Source organism: Dipodomys merriami, unplaced genomic scaffold, assembly GCF_024711535.1.
Source record: "Dipodomys merriami isolate MVZ:Mamm:240054 unplaced genomic scaffold, mDipMer1.0.p SCAF_9, whole genome shotgun sequence".
In the NCBI taxonomy this organism is placed as follows: Eukaryota; Metazoa; Chordata; class Mammalia; order Rodentia; family Heteromyidae; genus Dipodomys; species Dipodomys merriami.
Genome location: NW_027206512.1, coordinates 34,638,458 through 34,658,765, shown reverse-complemented (window position 1 = coordinate 34,658,765; position 20,308 = coordinate 34,638,458). Strand labels below are relative to the sequence as shown.

The following is a 20,308-nucleotide window of genomic DNA, read 5'->3' as shown; positions in this document are numbered from 1 at the left end:
AATCTAAACAAGATATCCAAGCAACAGAAGGAGAGAAAGTGGGATCTTGAGCCAAAATATTTGGCCAAGTGGATCTGGAGGAAATGTCATCATTGGTAAAGGAGGACTTGGAGAAGAAACTGTTTAAGCCACTCTCTCAGCATCTCTACGAGTTTATTGAGATAGAGTTCTCGGTCCAGGACAGGTATTACCTCTGTGTATCAGGTAATCTGCTCGTTCAATTAATTACTTACATACTTGTATGGGAGGTGAGGGGGATTTTTTCCCTTGTATTTATTTTCCTGCACAGCACTGCATCTTCTTGTGATCAAATTGAGGAATTTAGAAAAAGAAAAAAAATTGTATTATGATACTCTAGCTGTTCAGAAATGAAACTGGATATGTACTCTTCCTGGCTGATTTTTTTTTTTTTTTGCCTCTGATCTTCTGTTTTCACATGGCATGCGTTTTATTTTTATATAAGAACTTTTAAAAAATCAACAGAAACTTCTCTGGTATTTTTAAATACATTGGAGAACTGCCTTGTTTTCAACCACTCTAGATCACGAGTGTTTTTCTTCTTCCTTCTAGGACAGAAAGAAAGCCTTTTAGGTTTTTGCCTCTTCCCCTCCTCCTCCCAGATTTATGCAGACTTCCTAGTAGTTTTCTGAAGACAGATTTTTAAAATTTTTTCCCTTATATAAAAAAACAGGACTTCAATGGTAGAAATTATCATGAAGATTGAACTTTAAGGACAAAGGGATGTTGTATAAAGTACTTAGAGCTCAAGAGTATTTGTATTTAGTAAAATAAATATTTTCCCTCATGTTTTTAAAATTCACAAAAATTGGACATGTGTAGGCTTTTGCACTTAATTATGATTTTCCACCCCTGTGATTTTTGTGCTAAATTTAGATAGAAATGTTTTGGCAAGGATTGAATTTAATATGCATCCTTCTCCTTGCCTGCGCCACTTCATTGACTTCAGATGGTTAGGAGGAAAGAGCTGAGGAACTTTCAGTGTTCATGGTGGACTTGCCGTCTCAAGGAACATAATATTCTCAGACAAGAACTTGTTATAAGTCTGTTTCTGGTAATTGTTGAAGAAGGCCTTCCTAAAGCTCTCAAGAGGGAATACTATGAGGGAAATAGAACAGCTTCAAAGAAAGTGCGTTCTTTTTAAAGTCTACCATTTCTAACAAACAGTAGTATTAACCCAATAATAAGAGTAGTAATATTTATCTAACATGTTAGCATTTTACTTTTATTTTGCTCTACATACAAAGTACAAGTACTTGTCATAGCAACAAATATAAACAAAAATTCAGCTCAGAAAAAGTAAGACATTAAGCAGGGCACCGGTGGCTCATGTCTACTTGTAATCCTAGCTACACAGGAGGCTGAGATCTGAGGATCGTGGTTCAAAGCCAGCCCAGGCAAGGAAAGTACATGAGACTCTTATCTCCAATTAACTACCAGAAAACCAGAAGTGGCACTGTGGCTCAAGTGGTAGAGCACGCACCTTGACCTGAAGAGCTCAGGGACAGAACTCAGGCCCACAGTTCAAGCCCCACAACTGACCCCGCCCCCAAAAGACATTTAGTGATGAAAAAGATAAATTAAGCCAATTTAAGTAAAAATTTATTTTGTATCCTAATCAAATCACTGTCAAAAATTATTTTCACTTGCTTTATTGGAGAGAATATAATAATGATGTACCTATTGTGGTTCTTGCCAATCAAGTGAAATTATTGTTGTATAGCAGCAGGAAGTATTTGTAAAGAGTTATCAACATAAAATAATCAGACTAACTTACATCTAATTTGTATAATTTATGCATATTTATATAACACATAATTTATGCCTAATTTTCCAAATACATCTTTACTTCCTCCCCTCTGATATTACATAATTTACTAACTTAGAATTATATCACTAAACTCCTAGAATTATACAATTAACTAAGCTCCTAGAACTCAACATTTGGAAAAATTCATTGATTTGACATGTACAAGGAATGAACAAGGTCTACTCAGAATTACTGTGATATTTCAGATAAAAGTTAACATCGTACGTCATATCAGTTCACAACCTTTCCGTGGCTCTCGTTTATATCATCTGAGAGCACTTGACCCAACATTTTGACAGAACAGTGGTTTAAATGATATGCAACAAACTTAGATAGTCATTGAAGACACTCCACTCAAAAAAATTCCCACTGAGGTAAATCAAACAGGTATAGAGAAGTTGTTAAGGCAAGTTATTCCAAGTGTGGAGTACTGTTCATCTTCAAGGAGTAGAGTTGAATAGTTAGGATTTTTCTCTTTGTACCTTGCAACGCAGCAGTTCCAAACTTGCAGAAGTAATCATGCATTCTATCATGTGTTTTTCAAACTCAAGAAGATATGTTTAAAAGTGGTTAAACTCTGCTTATCTGACCTGGCTTTTACAGGAATCTCAAAACCTGAGGACTGACATATATCAAAATCAGACTATCAAAACTAGGAGCCATAAACTCAGTGTCCCTCTTTGTAGTTCTGTAGTGAACTGGGATGTATGTAGTGGATTTCCTGGGAGCTGTCACTTTGCCCTGAGGGTTTGCATGGCTGTTTCACCCTGGGACCAGCTTACCCTGGTCTACAACCACTATCACTGGTACTTCGATGCAGCATTTGCTGATGGGGAAGCTCTTTTATGTTCAGGTACTAAGAAGAGATCACACATGTGCAATGAAAGTACAAATGAATTCAAGAATTTTTGAAGGACTTAAAATAGCACATTGAAGCATTAGTCAGAACTGAGAAGTAACTGAACATGGGGGAACAGATCCTAGAATCCCAGGAATCATGTCTGGTTATCAAATCTGACCTTTCTTTATCTGTCTATCAGTTGTAAAATTGGTAGATAATTAACTCCTCTGGCCTCAGTGTTGACATATCTGATAATAAAAACATTTCTATCTTCAAGCCACATTGTGAAAAGAGCCAACAGAGTAAATTATAGGAAACATGACAAATTATAAACCAATAAAAGACAGTGTTAAACTTTCAAAATATACTGAAAAATATATTAACTGTAAAGATCTATGTTGAAATATGTGTAGGTCTAGGACATAAATACAAACTTACAGTGAAAATAAGATATATATATATATATATATATATATATATATATACAAGTATATTTACTTCATATATAAAAAGGGATTGGTGTATTATACTCTGTAATATAAATATTTTAAATTATATGGATAGTCACACTTAAATTATTTTAATTATTTTATTTATTATTTTAGAGAACATTTGCATTCACAGATATAAATTTGAAAATAAATGCCACTTATATAAATAGCATGCATAAGTTTCTACCCATTTTAGTTTTTTTTGTTTCTACTCAGTTTTATAGAGAAAACAGAACTTTTTCTTTGTGAACCAAATGATTTCACAAATTTCGTCAAATCACTCACACTACCAGTATAAAATAAGACAGCAATCACAAAACAAGACTTCATTCAGAACCAATGTTATGAAATTTGTATTAGAATCTTAACAACAGGATGTTAACAACAGAAAGCATAAAACTAAAGAATTTTTTCAAAGTGTTCATTTCAGTGGGCAGTAGTATTATCTGGAGAGAATTTATTCTTTCAACACTAAATTAAGATTAAATTATCCTTCTAATTCACAGTGTTTTGTACAAGTAAAAATGAGGAATGATATTTTAAGTGTTCACAATTGGATGGACAACAGATATTTATTTATTGTATTGTAAAGATCCTGTAGAGAGGGGTTACAGTTACATGAGTAAGGCGATGAGTACATTACTTGTCAATCATTGTTACCCCTTCCCTTGTTGTTTTCCCACTATCCTTTCGCTCTCCCACCCCCCACCACTCCTCCCCACCCAAAATTGTAAAGTTCATTTTCTATATACTGTCCTGTGGGTATCCTTGTTGCAATGGGTCATCCTGTGTCCTTGTTTCAGTGTTGCGTTATTCCCCTTCCCCCCCCAGATTAGACATATGTATATACAAGATACCAAAATCAAGTACAGTGACAACAGGGGATAGGCCTGTGTGTTCTACACAAAGGAAACAACAACAAAATAAAATAAAATAAAATCACATGGAACATTTAAAACAATAAGAATAAAGACAGATACTTCAATGGCCATGTATAGATTCTGAAAATAGAGCAGAGATTGATAGGTGAATTCATTTTTATTTGTCACATTGCAGATTTACTCATAATGATGGATACTTCCCTTCTATAGCCTTTCTATAATACTTCCTTTAACAAGTATGAATACTGTTAGGTTTGCAACAACCTAGGAACCTAAGCTCAAAAAAGCAGAACACACTTGAAAAAATTCTAATCTGACTAAACTTTTATTCTCCACTTGAAAAGATTAAGAAAGAATATAGAATTGATGTGTAGAAAGTATATTTTACTAAAAATCAAATACATATAATATTTATCATACAACTTGTTTACAGTCAGGATTGTAAAATGAGTAGTAAACATTTGATATTGAAATCATTTGTGAAATATTTTTAAATTCCTGCTTTTTATCTTTTAAAAGTAGAAAAACATCTTTCTGTATTTTTCACTTCTCTTTCTGTGTGTCTATCTTTCTATCTGTTTCTCTGTGCTCCTCTCTCTGTTTCTCCCTCCCCCTCTCCTTCTCTATCTCCCTCTCCTTCTCCATCTCCCTCCCTCCCTCCAGCCCCCCTTCTCATGTACACCCACACCCACATACAAAGTACAGTTGTGGAATAGTGCCAAGTACCTTCAAGGAGAAATGTAAATAGTATATGCTAACACCCTCTTCCACCAAATCTGGATAATTACAGTTAGACACTGTAATACAGAAATGATGAAGCTTTCTATTTGGATTCATGAATTGCTTTGCATTTGTTGTGACTTCTTTGTCTGTGCCAGTGACGTGTATATTAGTATTGTCTCTAAAGTCAATGACCCATAATGTCATCTGGTATTTTCTCATGAGACACATTTTCCAAATGACTAATTCACTACTTTGGAGATACAAGTGTGGAGATAAAATTCATCTACCAATTATTCTAATGTCCAAACTATATCTTTTATAGAGTGAACTGGAACTTTATATCAGATCTTTGAAGATGCAAAGATACTGGAAATTTTCATTATGAGAACGATAGTCCAGATAATTAAATAAAAGTTGTCAGGCATACCTACTGTCAGGCATGAGTCCACCGGACACCATTTCTATGCATTATTTATCTTCATGACAGCATTGTAAATTAGGTAGCATTCCCATATTGCAGATGAAGAGAACCTGGCCACAAGAAATTAGGTGATTAGCCCAAGGTTACAGGTAGTAAAAACCCCAAACCTGAGTTTTCTTTCCATTTGCCACATTGTTTCTAAGCAACAACCCACTTTAAGTACTCCACTCATAGTATTTTATTTCTCTTATAGATGACAAAGTCCAGGCTTATAGTGGCTAAAGAACTTGCCCAAGATTACCTGTTAGTGAGTGATAAATGAAGGCTTTTAGCCTCAATACCTTTGTGCCCATCACCCTGCTATATTGCTCTGAGAACGTGCTAGATTGGAGTTCATAAGGCAGCCCTTATGTGGGCCTCTATTACTGTGGCCCTTGTGCTCCCCCCAAATCCCTTCTTTCTCTTCCATCTTCCTATTCTGTAGTAACACACACCTTAACTTTCTTAGAGCCAAGCGTGTGTGTGTGTGTGAGAGAGAGAGAGTGTGTGTGTGTGTGTGTGTGTATGCACACACTCACAAGGGTACCAGTACTGGGGCTTGAAGTCACAGCCTGGGAGCTACACCTTAGCTTTTTCTGCTCAAGACTGCTGCTCTACCACTTGACTCACACCTCCACTTCTGGCTTTTCAGGTGATTATTTGGAGGTAAGAGTCTCATGGATGTTCCTGCCCAGGGTGGCTTGGAATCATGATCCTTAGATCCCAGTCTCCTGAGATCTTGGATTACAGGAGTGAGCCACGGCTTCCCAGAAATCATTTTAATATTTTAAAGATCCCCAGGATAGTCCTCAAATTGACTTCATATAAATACTTCTAGCAAAATATTATTTGCTTACATATTATTTCTAGAAAATATTATACATTTATATAATTACTTTCAGTGAAATCACTGATCATGAATATATTGTTCCATTTCATGGAGTTGTCTTTCTTTGGTATCTTAGAACAACTTTTCTCTCCTATTAGCTCATTTAAATGATGAAAACCATTACATAGCAAGAGGGTTATAAAATAAGTTATCTATTTATTTGGTGCATTCCCATGCAACTTGTGAGCTACTGGTTTCCCTCTATTCTGCCAAATTACAGTGAATAAATTGGCCTATTCTCTTTCCATTTAGTCTCATGAATAATGCTTCCTATTTTTTCCAAAGTAACAGTTACTTATTAATGGCAATGGTTATTTAAAAATTAAAACCAAAAATAAATGATTGTTAGGAAGTTAAGACTGGACCTCTGCAAGTGCTGGGTGAAATATTGAAACTGCAGCGAGCTCATTTTGAAGTTCCCTAGGTCCAAGGATATTTCTCCCTACACCATAATTGCGTCACGAATGTTAGAGCAATCCGTTCTCTCACATTTTCACTGGATAAGCACATTTCTGTCTGAAAGCGTTGTGCTGCTGTGTTAATGTGGAGGTGGCCGTTTAATTTCAGCTGGCTGCAAAGCTCAAGTGTGGGAATTAGGGATTGGGTCAAATCCAGACTGAGCAGATTTCTTTGGCTCCCAGCTAAAGGAAATTCTTGGAGCCTCCCTGGCTGTAGAAGAGGCTATTCTGGCAGATTAAGAAGGCTATTCTCACTCTGAATTTCATCAAAGGCAAGCTTTGAAAGCAGGGTCTTGTATTTTCTTAGGTTGGTGCTGGTGGAACAATGACTATTAATGTAAGGAAGTCAATGGGTGGGAGCATCCTCTCCCTTCTCCCCCGCCACCCAGGCCTTCAAACTATTCTTCATGTGCTGGGTGCTGGTGGCTCCTGTCTGTAATCCTAGCTACTCAGGGAGCTAAGATCTGAGGATCGTGGTTCAAAGCCAGCCCAGGAAAGGAAAGTCTGTGAAACTCTTCTCTCCAATGAACCACCAGAAAACTGGAAGTGGTGCTGTGGCTCAAGTGGTAGAGCACTCACCTTGAGCTGAAGAGCTCAGGAACAGCACCCAGACCCAGAGTTCAAGCCCCATGACAGACAAAAATTAATTAATTTTTAATTTTAATTAATTAAAATTAATTTAAAATTAATAAAAATTTAATTAATTAAATAAATAAATTTAAATTTTAATTAATTAATGGAACTTCCAATTTATTATCTACAATTTAAATCATACCCTGTCCATTTGCTTAAAATTCCTCAGTGACATTTCTCTTCGTTCTGCTCAGCTTTCAAAACAACATATGAACTCCTTAGCTCACTATTCCAGTCAAGAGGGACTAACCTCCTGTCTAACTTGCTTCCTACCACCTGTCTTCCCCGTCATTGTATGTCAATAATACCAAGTTCTTGCAGTGACTCACAAGTGATGCGTATTTCTTATTTGTTGTCCTAGAACTCTCTTTACCTTCATTCTCCTGAGTTCCACTGCCTTTTACAACTGAGTCCTCCCTCAGGGAGCACTTCCTGCTGCTCAGTCAGCTGAAGCCATCCATCCTTTCTGCTCCTCCCTTTCCCTGTCCATGCCTTGTTTGAGCATGCTTTCTTTCTCTTGCCACCCATCACTCCCTCTTAGTGAGAACAGGAAGAACGTCTGATGAGAACGAATTATTTCAATTCCTAGCATTGTACTTGGTACAGAAAGAGCACTCAAATATTTATGGACTTAATTGAGTAAGAAACTCTCCAGTCAATCAGCTGGTCTCATAACATGTAAATAAGGTAGCCTACATTTTCATACAGTCGCCAGTTATTTCTCTATCTCTCCTTATCCCTCTTCCAGCGAGATCTCCAGCTGAACAAGAGCAGAATCCTTTGGTTCTAAAGTAGAGCTTTGTTCTGCATGGACCCAACTGCCTCTTGCTGGAAGGAACCACTGCCAATAACTTATCCTTTGCAAGTGTGATGAGCTCAGGTACCCCTACACTTCCACACCTCTGTCTAACAGCTTCTTTTCTGGTCCTCCCTTCTTCCCAAAGCTGGCCTCTAGACCCAGGAAGAGGGACCCATTTTAGGGTTAGAGAAATATACAAGAAGAGACCATTCACTCCACACCCAATCAGGAGGGATCGCAGCCATCCACTGACCTCCAGGCTAAGATCTGCTGAGGTCCTCTCCAAACACAACCCTCAGTCCCTCCATCCTCAAAAGGTGTCATCCCTCCTCTCCCAAACCTCTGGACCACTTGACCTAAGGCATAGCATTTGGCCTCCCGTCTTCTTATCTCTTTTATTTTATTTTTTAACTCTTACCTAACTCAGGAAACCAATGCACAACCCAGACAAGTCACGTTGTACCCTTCAGAGTTCCCAGTTCTTCTTTCTTTTCTTCTGTAATAGATCTTACACATCACTCTTTTTTAAGGGTAGTATTTTATTAGTCCCCAGCTCCAAGAGGAAGGCCCCTATTGAATGGGTATTGTGTTGTACGAATGTCCACAGAACGTGTGACTCGAGGCCTTGTCTTAGACTTGTAGGCCAGCTCTGACTCATTTCTCCAGAGGGCCCCAAGCCAAGCTCGATCAGCAAGTCTGAGCTCAGATGGTCTCCTTGATTTTGGAGTCACCTGCACCTTCAGAGGAGCATCACAGTCCAAATGGATCCCAGATTCTGGAGCCAAAAATATCCAGGCCAGCCTCCCCAGCCCGAAGAAGGGGCCTTCAGATGCAGAGCCTTTCAGAGCATTTCCCCAAGCCTCTCTGCAACCCTATTACTCACTTGATCCTAGTCCCATCCACGCTGGCGTTGAGACTTCCCCGTGCCTTTCCACAGAGGAGGTCTGCTCCACTGCACTTACCTGCCACTAGGACTGTGTTGTGTTGCGTTATGTAGTAGCTACGGAATCTGAGGGACATGGGTCTTGTCCCACGCTGCTGTAACAGAAGACACGAGACTGGGTAATTTATAAAGGCCAGAGGTTTGTTTCTTACAGTTCCGGAGGCTGGGAAGTCCAAGGTTCGGAAGGGGCTACTTGCTGTGTTATCCCATGGCTGAGAGGGCTTGGAGGGGAATGGAAAGGTAGACAGACTCATTCTTTAATCCGAATCCATCCCCACAGCGGCTGTCCACTTCTGTGATGACTGCAGTCACCCATGTGCATGAAGGTAGAGCTGTGACCTCATCGTCTCTTACAGGATTATAGGACCCACCTCTCAACATCATGGCATTGGGCATTCAGTTTCCAACACAGCAACACCGGGGACGTATTCACACTATAGCAGCATTCCAAACCGGTGCCTCCCAGATCCAAAAGAAATCTTTCTCTTGCCGGGCACTGGTGGCTCATGCCTGTAATCCTAGCTACTCAGGAGGCTGAGATCTGGGGACCAAGGTTCAAAGCCAGTGTGGTCAAGAAAGTCTGTGAGACGCTATCTCCAATTAATCTCCAAAAAACTGGAAGTAGAGCTGTGGCTCAAAGTGGCTCAAAGCCTTGAGCAAAAGAGCTCAGGGACCGTGCCCAGGCCCTGAGTTCAAGCCCCACAGCTGACAAAACAAAAAACAAAAACAACTTTCCCTCAAATAAATTCTAGTCTAACTCTTAGAAGCTACAACTTATTCCAACTTTTTTTTTTTACTTCCTTTTTTTCAGTACTAGAGTTGAACTGAGAGCCTCCTTCTGGTTAGGACAGCTGTTTACTACCTTGTTTATTAGCCTAGGTTAACTGCCCAAAGGGATTATGATATTTACATAACTTGTTAACAGTTTTTAGTGGGTTTAATTATTCTTATTCCTGTAGACCTTTTTCATTTAAGTAACTTTTCAGATAGTACCTTGAATTTTCACCCAGGGCCCATGTTAGACTGTGTTCATCTTAATACAGTCTCCTGCATAACTGGGATGACAGGTGTGTGCTACCATGCTCCACTTATTTGTTGATATGGAGTCTTGCTAATTTTTTTTTTGCCCAGGTTGATTTCAAACTGTATTCCTTCTTATCTCTACCTACTGTGTAGTTGTGATTTTGGCCATGAGCTACCATGCCTGGTGACACTATCCATCCTGAAAGTAAATTTAAACCATCTATCCCCATCTGTTTTAAAATATACTCGTATATGTGATCATGTGGTAGAACTGATCTCCTTAACAAGACCATCAATCTCTAGAAGGCAGGGACCATATCCTGATCTATCTTTCCTGTGGCATCTATAATCTAGTAATCAAATAGAAAATACTCAGTACATATTCTTTTCTTAACCCAGTGATTGATAGTTTCTATTGTAGAACCTCTATGCTCAGATGTTGGTTCTTCTGATGTCTGAGTGAGATCAAAGATAAATGGCTTCAGAAATAAATTACTTCCCTCATTTTGTTCACATAAATAAGCAAAGATTCACCCCATGTCTTTCCAAGAACTAAAACCTTCTGTGCTAGCCACTTGTGTTAAATGCTAGAGTTTGAGAGACACATTTGAGAGAATTGAAAAGTCCCAAATACCACCAAATGGGGCAATAGTAGTGGTGTGCAGATACCTTTACAGCCCTGTTTAGATGAAGGTATCAGAGTCCCACAGTCCCGTTTAGCTGCCCTTCAGTTCCGGGGTGTGAGCAAAACGCGCTTTTTTTCCCCCTTACATTCTTAAACTGTCATAAGTTGAAATCACAACTTGTTCTGGTAAATCACTTTTGGGTATGTGCTGGTCCTGAGGCATAAACTCAGGGCCTGGGCACTGTCCCTGAGTTTCTTTCACTCAAAGCTAATGTTCTACCGCTTAAATCACAGCTCTACTTCTGGATTTTTTGGTAGTTTAGTGGAGATAAGATTCTCACAGACTTTCCTGCAAATCAAAATCCTCAGATCTCAGCCTCCTGAACAGATAGGATTACAGGCATGAGCCACCAGTACCTGTCTTTAGTAAATACTTTGATTTTTGACTATACGCTATCATTAGGCTCTTCTCCATCCAATCAGAGTTCAAATCACATCTCTCAGTGCTCTATTGAACAGCCATCACTGTGGCAGTACAAACACCATTGTAGCAGAAAAATAAAAATAATGTTGAGCAAATTTGGAGATGTGACACAAAGGTTCAGATACACTAGGGCTCAAATTTGGGTATAGCTATAATTTAGATTCAAAGTCATTCTTTAAAAAAATTACATAAACACTGCACAGTGCAAGTGAACTAAGTTGTCCTCTCTTAAGGTTTCTTTTTATAAATGAAATATTTTTTTCTGTTCTACAGTGACCAAAACTGAAGAAGTAAAAATAATTATGGTGAAACACTACAGAATAGGTTTAGATGAAAAATATGAAGTAACAAAAAAGTGGTCTTTGAATGATCTGCAGATGATTGATGGGAAAGAGGCAGACACGGTAAGTGTTGACCCTTTATAAGGGAGATGTAGAATCAATGTGCTGGAGATCTTTATATCCAATATCCTGCTTTACCTCTTCTTTGCATATTCTGAGTGTGAAGGTGACATCATATTGTTCTTACATGGTATGGATTAATTTCCTGCGATGATCTACTGGCTTTTTGTTGTTCTGCTTTTATGAGGTTTGAATTGGAATTTTGTCTATTAAATTGAAAAACATCTTTCCCAAGTTCCTCTTAATAGGCTAAAATATAATCTACCAGTCAATCCTGAAATATTAAATGTCATTTTTCCAAACATAGGATGTTTTTCTGCTTCTCTCTGCCTCTCTGTCTTTCTCTCTGTCTCTTTCTCTCTCATCTCAATTTCCTCTGTGAATTATGGGGTTCAAAGCCTCTGTTGGCAAGCGCACTTTATCTTCCAGAAGGGTTGAATTACTTGGGCATCCTACAATCTTAGAGCTAACAGGACAGAAGCATGGGTATTCAAATCTCCCCACTTGACTCCTTAACTAGTGGTTTTCCCAGTTTGTTCTTCAGTTCTTCCATTGATGGAGAGTTCATCACTCCCCCTTTGAATTTTGTATGTCAACAATGCTTAGTTAAGGATAAATTCTCAAGGCTGAGAATTCCCAACACTCCCATCTTATACCCCCAAACCAGATTTCACATTGAGTAAAGTCCTTATAACTCCCCATCCCATATATTCTTTTGTCCTGGATGTCAATGTATTTTAGCCATAACCCTACAAACTACAGTGGTTGGGGTCACCCTATCTCCCCTTTAGATTGGAAGCTCCTCAAACATTAGGACCATGTTTTTTAAATCATTTCATTGACTTCTGCCTGATAGATATTACACACTCACTAAGTATTTGTGATGTTATCATTTAATTCATTAGAAATGAAATTCATTTATTCTTTATTCTAATAACTAACATTAATTTGACCTATTATTTCAACACATCAACTCTTCGAATATTTGGGGGGTTGCTATCACTGTAGTCTGATAGAAATTTAATAAATACAGCCAGGCGCCTGTGGCTCATGCCTGTAATCCTAGCTACTCAGGAGGCTGAGATCTGAGGATCACAGTTCAAAGCCAGCTCAGACAGAAAAGTTCGTGAGACTCTGATCTCCAATAAACCACTAGAAAACTGGAAGTGTCACTGTGGCTCAAGATGTAGAGTGCTGGCCTTGAGCTGAAGAGCTGAGGGACAGCGCCCAGGCCCAGAGTTCAAGCCCCATGACCGGCAAAAATTAATTAATTAATTAATACAACATTTAAAGCTTTACCAAGTCAATAATACAATGACAAAGCAGGTAGGGCCAAGTGCTCTAAGGAATCGGTAGCTATCATTCCCCACACTTAGTAAATTCATACAAGGTGTCAGGAACCAAGCTAAGCTCCTCTCATTTGAAAATTCAAACACCCTCATAAAATTCCATGAATAAGATTCTAATATTGGTACTATTTTGCAAGAGGGTAAAGAGACTTAAAAAGACTAGTTGACTTGCTCAAAGTCACCTAGCTATTCAGTGGTAGAGCCAGACTATAATAATTCATTAATTTGTCCTCTTTAGGTTATTTTGCCTCCAGAAACTACCCTATTTGTTTATTCATTCAGCTATTTATTAAGGATGCATAATATTCCAGGCCTTACTAGACTCTGAGGGCACAGTGGAGAATTCACCTCAAATGCTTAATTCTGCCTTGATTAATCATCACTTAACCTTTTTTTTTTCAAGAAAGGATCATGCTAGGTAGTCAAAGCTAGCCTGGAACTTGTTTTGTTCTGTTTTGTTTCTGTTTGGTTCTTTTATTGAAACAAAGTCTTCTTGAACTTTTAATCATCCTGCCTCAGTCTCCCAAGGGGAAGCATTTTAGGAATGCATCACACTTGGTTAATCATCTAATCTTAATTTTCCCTTAATAAAATCAGTATATACTTTCTTTTATAATCTATCATCTAGGAATTCTGTATTTAAAACTTGATGCATCTTCAGGGCATCTTGATCAGAGAATGGTAGATGGCATTACTTTGTTTCTAAGTACTCACATAATATTTTTCTGACAATTTATTTTCCCCAAAGTTAGACACTTAGGAATGGGTTAAACATATTAGTATATATGGTCAATACAAAATATGTTTCCAGAAGAATACTTCAGAACACAATTGTTCATTATTTAAATAAGTGCTTAAAAAAGCTTCCCTAAATAGTATGCCAATTTGGCATATCTATCATATCATTGAACCTAAATCTTAAATGTTAGTACAAGGCACATACTTGTTTGTGTATGTGTATAGTGTATATGCATGATATATGAAACAGACCATCACTTTTTTGTTGGTAGTTGTGGTGGTCATGGGGCTTGAAGTCAGGGCCTGGGCATTGTCTCTGAGCTATTTTGCTCAAGGCTAATGATCTACCACTTTGAGCCACAGTAACACTTCTGTTGGGTTTTTTTTTCTTCTGTTGTTGTTTTGGTTTGGTTTTGGTTTGGGGTTTGGGGTTTTTTTGCTTGTTTGTTTGGGGGTTTTTTTTGAGCAGTTAATTGGAGATAAGAGTCTCATGGAGACTTTTCTGTTCCAGCTGGCTTCGGATCGTGATCCTCAGATCTCAGCCTCCTGAGAAGCTAAGATTGCAGGCATGAGCCACCAGTGCCTGGCCCAGACCAGCACTTTTATAATAGTTACTCTGGATGTTACAAATTTTGCATTCATTCTTTTCTTTAAGAATCAAATGATCATCTGATATTTTCCCTGCCTCCTGAGAATTTTATTTGAAAGAGAAATTGCAAAAGCCAAGTTGTTTGTATATGAAATTTACATGTTATATGCTAATTTCCAAAAAAATCTTACTAGTCATGCTGTACTTTCCTCTTTTACTTTTGAAATAGCACAAATAATCACTCTCCTAGCAAAGGCATAGAGAAACCTCTTCTCCCTCAGAAGTTTGTAAATGAGTTTATTGTCTTCTGCCATCCCTATCCATCCTCTCAATCCACTTTGATAGCCATACATGTTATGTATGTAACACGTTTTATTTTTATAATTGAAGACACAGATGCTTCGCAAATATGGACTTACAAACTGATTTGATGAATAGTAACCCCTTTTTACAATTAGTTAAGGATAATAAAAGAGTAATTTAAAATAAATAAATAAAAATTTAGAAATGGTATCTTTTCTGTACAACACCTTAACAATAACAATAAATTTTTAAAAAAAAGAAAAAAGCTCAGCAACAGCACTCAGGTCCTAAGTTCAAGCATCACATCCAACTGCAAAAAAAAAAAAAAAAAAAAAAAGGTGAGCACGCTGAAATCTAGCTATGGACACATCTTCTAAAAGTAAAAATAAAGGAAAAGGGCAGGCACAGTAGGAAAAGGTATGAAAAAACTCCAGAAAATTGACAATCAAGATAAAGAAGGATGGTCAGAGCATCTGAATTGAAGGGGAAGAGAATTTCAATGCATAAAATTGTTTTGAGGACATGTGTGTGCTTTTTAAAAAGTTATTTACAAAGCCAGAAATTTTGCTGTTTGTATGGGATGCATATAGGCTCAGATCCTAAAGAAAAAAAAAAGATTTAATATAAAATACATATGTGCTCATTTCAAATAGCTATAAGCTAAAACCACTAATTAAAAAAATAATTTAAGCAATGATCTTTTATATTGTTATTTTTTCTCTTTTTTTAGTATATTGTTAATTTCTTAGTGGCAATTATAATTGGATCTAGTACTTTGGAAAGTTAATCTGTAGTTTTCAGAGCTATGTTTGATACTGATAATTTACAATCAATAAATATACCCAAGATAATATGAGAGAATCCAGGAAACTACTTTCATGGATGCTAATTAAATCACGTTTCTCCTTCTCTTCTAGGACAATCCATTTTTTGACCTGCACTTCAAGAAAGTGTACTGCTTGGAAGCATATAGTTGTGCTTCTAAGTACGCATTTGCTCGAACTGTAAATAAGCTGAATCATGCATATCTCAAGAAGGACTTACAGATTGTGAATTTTGATTCTACTTACATTAATGATGATTCCATTTGGTCCTCCAATAACAAGGATTGCTTGGTTCTCATGAGAATATGCTTTTATGCTTTCAATCTTGTGTGTCTGTCCCTTTGTCCCCTGCCACTTTAAAGATGTATCGTGCATTATTTCATCAATGCTCCAGAAAATGTTTCCTCAAATAAATCTTGAGAGTCAACTTTTTTTGTCTTTTCATCAGTGGTTATCATTTAGATGGAAATAAAATGATGCTTTGTGAATTATAATGAAATGTGTTTTAACGCAATCATTCATTTGGAACTTTTTTGCCCTTGAATTTTATTGTAACTTTGCATGGTGTTGACTCAATTTGGATACTTCTAAAAAGTGTAAGGAAGTACTTTTTTTAAAACTAGAGATAAGGAAAGCGATCCTGGGTTCATGGATAAGAAGACTTGAAATCTAGAATAGGGTCAATTATATGGCTTTTAAGACTCCAGATTATTTTCATCCTCTGTTCCCAACTGTCTCTTTCCTCTTGCTAGTGGAAAGCAGCTTTCCTGGAGTGGAAATGCTGAAAAGAATATATCAAAGGAAATGCATCTTAATGTGACTTTGTTTTCATCACAATTCCTCCCTATTACACTCCATCCCTCTAACCGCAACCCCAGGATCATAGTATAGCTGATGTGGGGAATTGCAGTCTCTGCTCTAGAGAGAACTAGATCAGTGGTTCTCACCTTTAGCATATCTGGCATTTTGGACTACAGATTCTTTGTTGTGGAGGAACTGGGTGTGTGTTACTGGTTGTTTAACAGTATCAATACCATCAGAACCCTTTCAGTAATGACAGCTGAAGTGTCTCCACACTTTACTAATGTTCCCCTGGGAGTAAAAAAAAATCACCCTATTGAGTAGCACTTGGCTAAACTAACTCAAAAGAAATTGCAAAAATGACTGTAATGTGTAATAATAAGAAAAAAGGAAGTATTGTAAGAATAAATACTTACAAGTGTTAGGCCAAAGGAATAAATTAAAAGGCTGGACAAGCAAATATAGGCATGGAGTCAAGGTATGGTTTTCTATTTTGGCAAGGACAGGTGGAAGAAGTCCTAAAACACAGCTTTAGTGTCTTCTTAAAAACTGGACATAATTATGTGCTAAATGGGGATGAAGGTGCCAGAACAATCTAGAATAAGTATTGGGAACCAGAAGGCTGAGGTATGCAGGAATATTAGAATAGATTTATTATGTGAGAATCAAGAACCACCACTAGATGGTATTCCCAGAAGGAAGGATGTTGGAAGAATGTGAAATTATTAAGTCCCCATCACTTACATATGTTGTCCAGAAGGATAGGTATGCCAATTACCCTACTATCAGTCCGTTTGTTCCAGAAGATCTAAAGATGCTTGAACAACTCTTGGTGGATAAGAACGCTGTGTCAAATTTCTAGTACATGGTCCCTACTGTTCTGTAAGCCTTCTAAGGAAGAGAACAGTTCTCCATTGGGAAAACCAGAGATATCGATTATGAGCTGTATATCATCAGTTCCAGCAAGGCATAGGCTCAGAAACAATCTATTGAAGGGTGTCAGTGCATAAGTTCAAGCCTGAGCAGGCCTAGAGGACAAGTAAATCACATAGAAGGGTAACTCAGACTCCACCAGCACTTACTTTTACAGCATGGACATCTCTTCCTCAACTCACTCCTATGGCCATACAAAGTACAGAAGAAAACTCTTGGGACTGGCTCACACATGGGTTGGCAATGTCATATTGCTGGGTAAGTAACATTGGATTGTGTGACATTGGGTTGGCAATGTCATATTGCTGGGTAAGTAACATTGGATTGCACATGGAATGGACTAGGGAAGAATACTCCATAAATGAATCTTTCCAGTCAGCCACTTTATAGAGAGGGAGAAGTACCCTGAAATGGAAATATTTAGAAGACTTGAGATTTGCCTTTCTTGTTTATAGTGAGTCTGCCAATATCCACAATCACCAGAATTGTAGTATTTTTTTTTTTTGTCTGTCATGGGGCTTGAATTCAGGGCCTGGGCACTGTCCCTGACTTCTTTTGCTCGAGGATAGTGCTTGCTCTACTACTTTGAGCCACAAAACCACTTCCAGTTTTCTGGTGGTTAGCTGGAGATAAGAGTCTCATGGACTTTCCTACCTGGGCCTGCTTTGAACTGTGATTCTTAGATCTCAGCCCCCTGAGTAGCTAGGATTATAAGCATGAGCCTGGCTATAGTAGTTTTTAATGTTCATTTATGAGGGTTCTAGAATTTGAACTTGGGACATTTCATTTGCTAGGAAAGTGCATTACCACTTGATTTACTCTAACAGCCCCTTTTTGGGTACTGCTGGTATAGACTGTGATCCTCCTTTTTGTGATTCATTGTGATGCTGGGATGACTAATTGGGCCACCGTGCCCAGCAATTGGTTGAGACAGAGTCTTTCAAACTTTTTTGTTTTTGTTTTTATTTCATTTATTTATTTGCCATCTTTGAACTGCAATCATTGGATTTCTCCAGTGGCTAGAAGACTTGAGCCATCTATGCCTGGCTGAATTATAGTATTCCTCTGTGTGTGTGTGTGTGTGTGTGTGTGTGTGTGTGTGTGTGTGTGTGTGTGTGTGTGTGTGTGTGTGTGTGTGTGTGTGTGTGTGTGTGTGTGTGTGTGTGTGTGTGTGTGTACCTTGGCCTGAATTCAGGATCTTGAGTTATCACTTGAGTTTTCTTTGCCCACAGCTGGCACTCTACCACTTGAGACCCCTTCTTCCACACACACACACCAATTTGGTTAAATAGAAATGGAGCCTTCAAGGACTTTTCCTCCCCAGCTGGCTTCAAATAATGAGTCTTCGGTCTCACCTTCCTGAGTAGCTAAGATTACAAGTATGAGCCACCAGCACCCAACTAAATTTCAGTGTTCTTGATTGACAATTCTTTAACCAAAATTTACAGCTTCTCCTTCCCACCCACCACCCACAAAGTGGCATAAAATACCTAAAATACAAATTTCACAACCATGAAATCCGTTGATTTCACTATATCCCTCAATGATCACTCTCATCACTCAAATGCAGCTAGCCTTACAAACTGGTGAAATGGCCTGTTACAGACTTGGTCTCTGTGCCTTCTTGGGACTGAGGGTGTTTTCCTAGAGGATGTGATAAATACACTGTTCCCAACAATTCAAGGCTTAGGAACCCAGGAGTGAGAACACTCCAAATAATCCACTTGTAAAATTTGTAATTAGTTGTTTCCTAAGGGTTGAGTAGGGGGTGCTTCCCCAAGGATACATAGAGTTCACTGAACTTGAAACTATCACTGTCATTTAGTTACTTTGGGCTTCTCATGACAAAGAAAGGAGCTGTGATGCTTGTGGGAGTCAACTGTGATTAGCAAAAGGATCTGACATTGTTGCTACACAATAGCCGTACATAGGAATATGTCTGAATCAAAGGAATTCACTGGGTTTTATCCAGGAGGTCTGTTCCCTGTTGAACAGGCAATTAGAGCAGTCTAAATGGAAGGTTCTGGTTATCTAACCATAGAAAAAATTTAAATCAGCTGATGTTCTGGCCAAGGAAGAAGGAAATTAGAATGAGTGGTGGAGGAAAGAGTTAATACAAGTGTACCACAGGAGCTAAAGCTTATTTCACTAACTCTCATATTAATTGCTTACAGAGATTGTGGCTGCCCATCACTCTTATTTCAACCACTGCTGCAGCACTGTTCTGAGAAGAGTTTGACAAGGTTTGAGCAAGTACAACATAAAAACTCTCCCCTCAATTCTTGCCTTAGTATATCTGTGAGTGTGAGTGTAAACCTGGTATTCATAATTGTGCAATTTGGGAGTGTTGATTAGATAACCTCCTATCTTTGATGAAAGGAAAACAGTTGCCAACATATAAATGTTTCTTCCAGTCTTGCTTGCAGCAGGCAGTTCTAAGACTGATTTCCCAAAGCTCCTTAGAAGTCCTAAGGAGCTAAGGGGTCACCTAAGGGGTGATCAATTCAATAACTCCTTCTTAAATGTCCATTCTTCTTCCATGTTTCATTTTTGCTCCCTATTTCCTTGTTGTTTTTCCTCACTTGGATCAAATCTCCAAATAAATTATTCGAGATACATTACGCTGAAAGAAAATCCAGGAGGGGAGAAGAGGAATGAGAATGAAATTTCTGGACATAAGATTGAGATGCCTGCAATTAATTCATCAGAACGGAATGGAAATGTCAGAGGCAGGGGAGCAGAGACACAAATCTGGAGCTCAAGAAAGAAGTCTAGACTTCTGAAATGCAATTAATTTCCCAACTTTAATGAAGACTGTAATGTACAGACAAATAAAGGATAATAGGATGAAAAAAGCACACACAATTGTCTATAAAAAGTATCTAGGGTAAGAATTCTGGGACAAAATAGGAATGATCAAAAGAGTCTGTGAAAGGATAAGATTAGCTCAAGTTCTTAAAAGGAACTCAACGAAAGTGAATAATTAATATTCCAATTAGCCTTGACTAGTGCACAATAATCTCAGTAACAAACAATTCCTCTCTATTTTTGTTAATTGTTTTCCACCAAGTTTTATCTTCAGATAAAGCATGAAAGACACTGTAACAACTTGTTTGTCCCTTTCTCAGTGAATCCTCCATTGGCCGATAAAGTGAGTTCCTCCCTCTTTTGAATTTTCCCAGCCCAGTGCTATCACACTGTGAACCCCTTCAGGCTTGGATAAAAGTTTGAATCACCTTTGTGCCTGGAATCAGTGTCCGGCATAAAACAAGTGTTAGGAATGTGGACTAAG

General features: G+C 38.0%; 1 protein-coding gene across 1 annotated transcript; it reads left to right on the top strand.

The window, feature by feature from the left end:
• The first annotated feature begins 83 nt into the window (after positions 1–83).
• Positions 84–15,642, top strand: Exoc1l (exocyst complex component 1 like). Its single transcript, XM_070013071.1, has 3 exons — positions 84–204; positions 11,352–11,482; positions 15,376–15,642. Exons 1-3 carry the CDS (start codon positions 84–86, stop codon positions 15,640–15,642), a joined length of 519 nt encoding a protein of 172 aa, XP_069869172.1.
• The last annotated feature ends 4,666 nt before the right edge of the window (positions 15,643–20,308 follow it).

Excerpts from the sequence above, each read along its gene's own strand:
- Exoc1l (XM_070013071.1), top strand. The coding sequence starts at position 84 with ATGTCATCATTGGTAAAGGAGGACTTGGAGAAGAAACTGTTTAAGCCA. Across the intron at positions 205-11,351 it reads GTATTACCTCTGTGTATCAG|TGACCAAAACTGAAGAAGTA; the intron begins GTAATCTGCTCG and ends TCTGTTCTACAG. Across the intron at positions 11,483-15,375 it reads ATGGGAAAGAGGCAGACACG|GACAATCCATTTTTTGACCT; the intron begins GTAAGTGTTGAC and ends CTTCTCTTCTAG.